At 45.7% G+C, this 1345-nt stretch overlaps 1 protein-coding gene across 1 annotated transcript in view; it reads left to right on the top strand.

Moving 5' to 3' along the window:
* The first annotated feature begins 345 nt into the window (after nt 1-345).
* SH3RF3 (SH3 domain containing ring finger 3) overlaps nt 346-1345 on the top strand; it is a 316210-nt gene continuing 315210 nt past the window's right edge. The window contains exon 1 of the mRNA XM_025215184.1: nt 346-456. Coding sequence (XP_025070969.1) covers nt 346-456 — 111 coding nt within the window. The remainder of the gene's footprint in view (nt 457-1345) is intronic.

The raw sequence follows: 1345 nt of genomic DNA, 5'->3' as shown, positions 1-1345 counted from the left end.
AAAGTTGGGATGGAAGGGAAATTAATTTAATATTTTAAACCATGTCTTATTTAGCTTGAATTGCAGTAATAGGCTTTTACAATTTTTCTGTGCATTAAAACCATTTTTTCCAGTCAATAGGACCATTATTTTTTTGGTTTTTGCTTTACACTTTTTCTGTATTTCGGTTTTTACAAGTGGGGCATTGCCGGTTTCTCTGTCTCATAGATTTGACTCCTGATAGCTAAATTTCAGGACTTGTTTCATGTTTGTTTTTGTATTTGCTCTGGGCTCCGTAATATCTTTGCATTGATCATTATATTAAAAAGTTAAGAGCAGAATTATTATACTTATATTGCATGAATCATGTTTCCATTACAGATATACTGCTGTCCTAGAAAGGATTTTAAAGACTTGGCAGATGGTATACCTGGCACAATTGAACGTGTGCCTGCAGGAACAAACTTGGATGAAGTGGTAATGTACTAACTAGCTGACCTACTAGCTAATGTCTACCATAAAGATACTGCTTTTTCTGTGTATTTATTATACGCAGTAGAAGGTCAGATTTTGGTGCAACTTCTTACAGGAGGGTACCAGATTTTGATTTACCATGTACTGTAATTAAGTGTTAAAAGGATAAGGATTTGGTAGGTTATTTTCTTACCCAGATTTCTGAAGACTGCTATTTTTCCATGTACTTATCCTGTAATTGATGTATTCTAATGTAGGAATCCTAGTTTTATGGGTACGTGTGTTGAAACCGCCCCCACAGGCAACATGGGCCCAACTGCAGCTACCGCCCCTGCTCTCCCCAAGACAAAACGTAAGGTGTTTGTTGTGGGAGACTCCCTCCTGAGGGGGACTGAGGGGCCAATCTGCCACCCCGACCCCTTAGCCCGGCAAGTCTGCTGCTTCCCGGGGGCCCGCATCCGGGACATTACGGAGAGGATCCCAAAGCTCCTTAAACCCACAGACCACTATCCCATGCTCCTTATTCATGTGGGCACCAATGACACTGCTCGGAGCACTCCCAGCCAGGTCATGAGGCGCTACAGGGATTTGGGAGCGGGGCTTAAGGGTCTGGGGGCACAGGTAGTGTTCTCATCGATCCTCCCAGTCTCAGGCTATGGGCTGAGAAGGGACAGGAGGATCTATGTGGTCAACCAAAGACTGCAGCGCTGGTGTCGTCAGGAAGGCTTTGGCTTTCAAGACCACAGCCCGCTCTTTGGCGAGAGAGGCAGCGAGCTGCTGGGAAGAGATGGCCTCCACCTCTCTCCCCTAGGGAGGAGGCTCTTCTCAGCCAGACTGGCTGACCTGCTCCACCGGGCTTTAAACTAAGCCCGTTGGGGGACGGGGGGACTAC

Source organism: Alligator sinensis, unplaced genomic scaffold, assembly GCF_000455745.1.
Source record: "Alligator sinensis unplaced genomic scaffold, ASM45574v1 scaffold1463_1, whole genome shotgun sequence".
Lineage (NCBI taxonomy): Eukaryota > Metazoa > Chordata > Crocodylia > Alligatoridae > Alligator > Alligator sinensis.
Note: the sequence above shows the minus strand (reverse complement) of the source record. Positions and strands in the feature narration are given on the sequence as shown.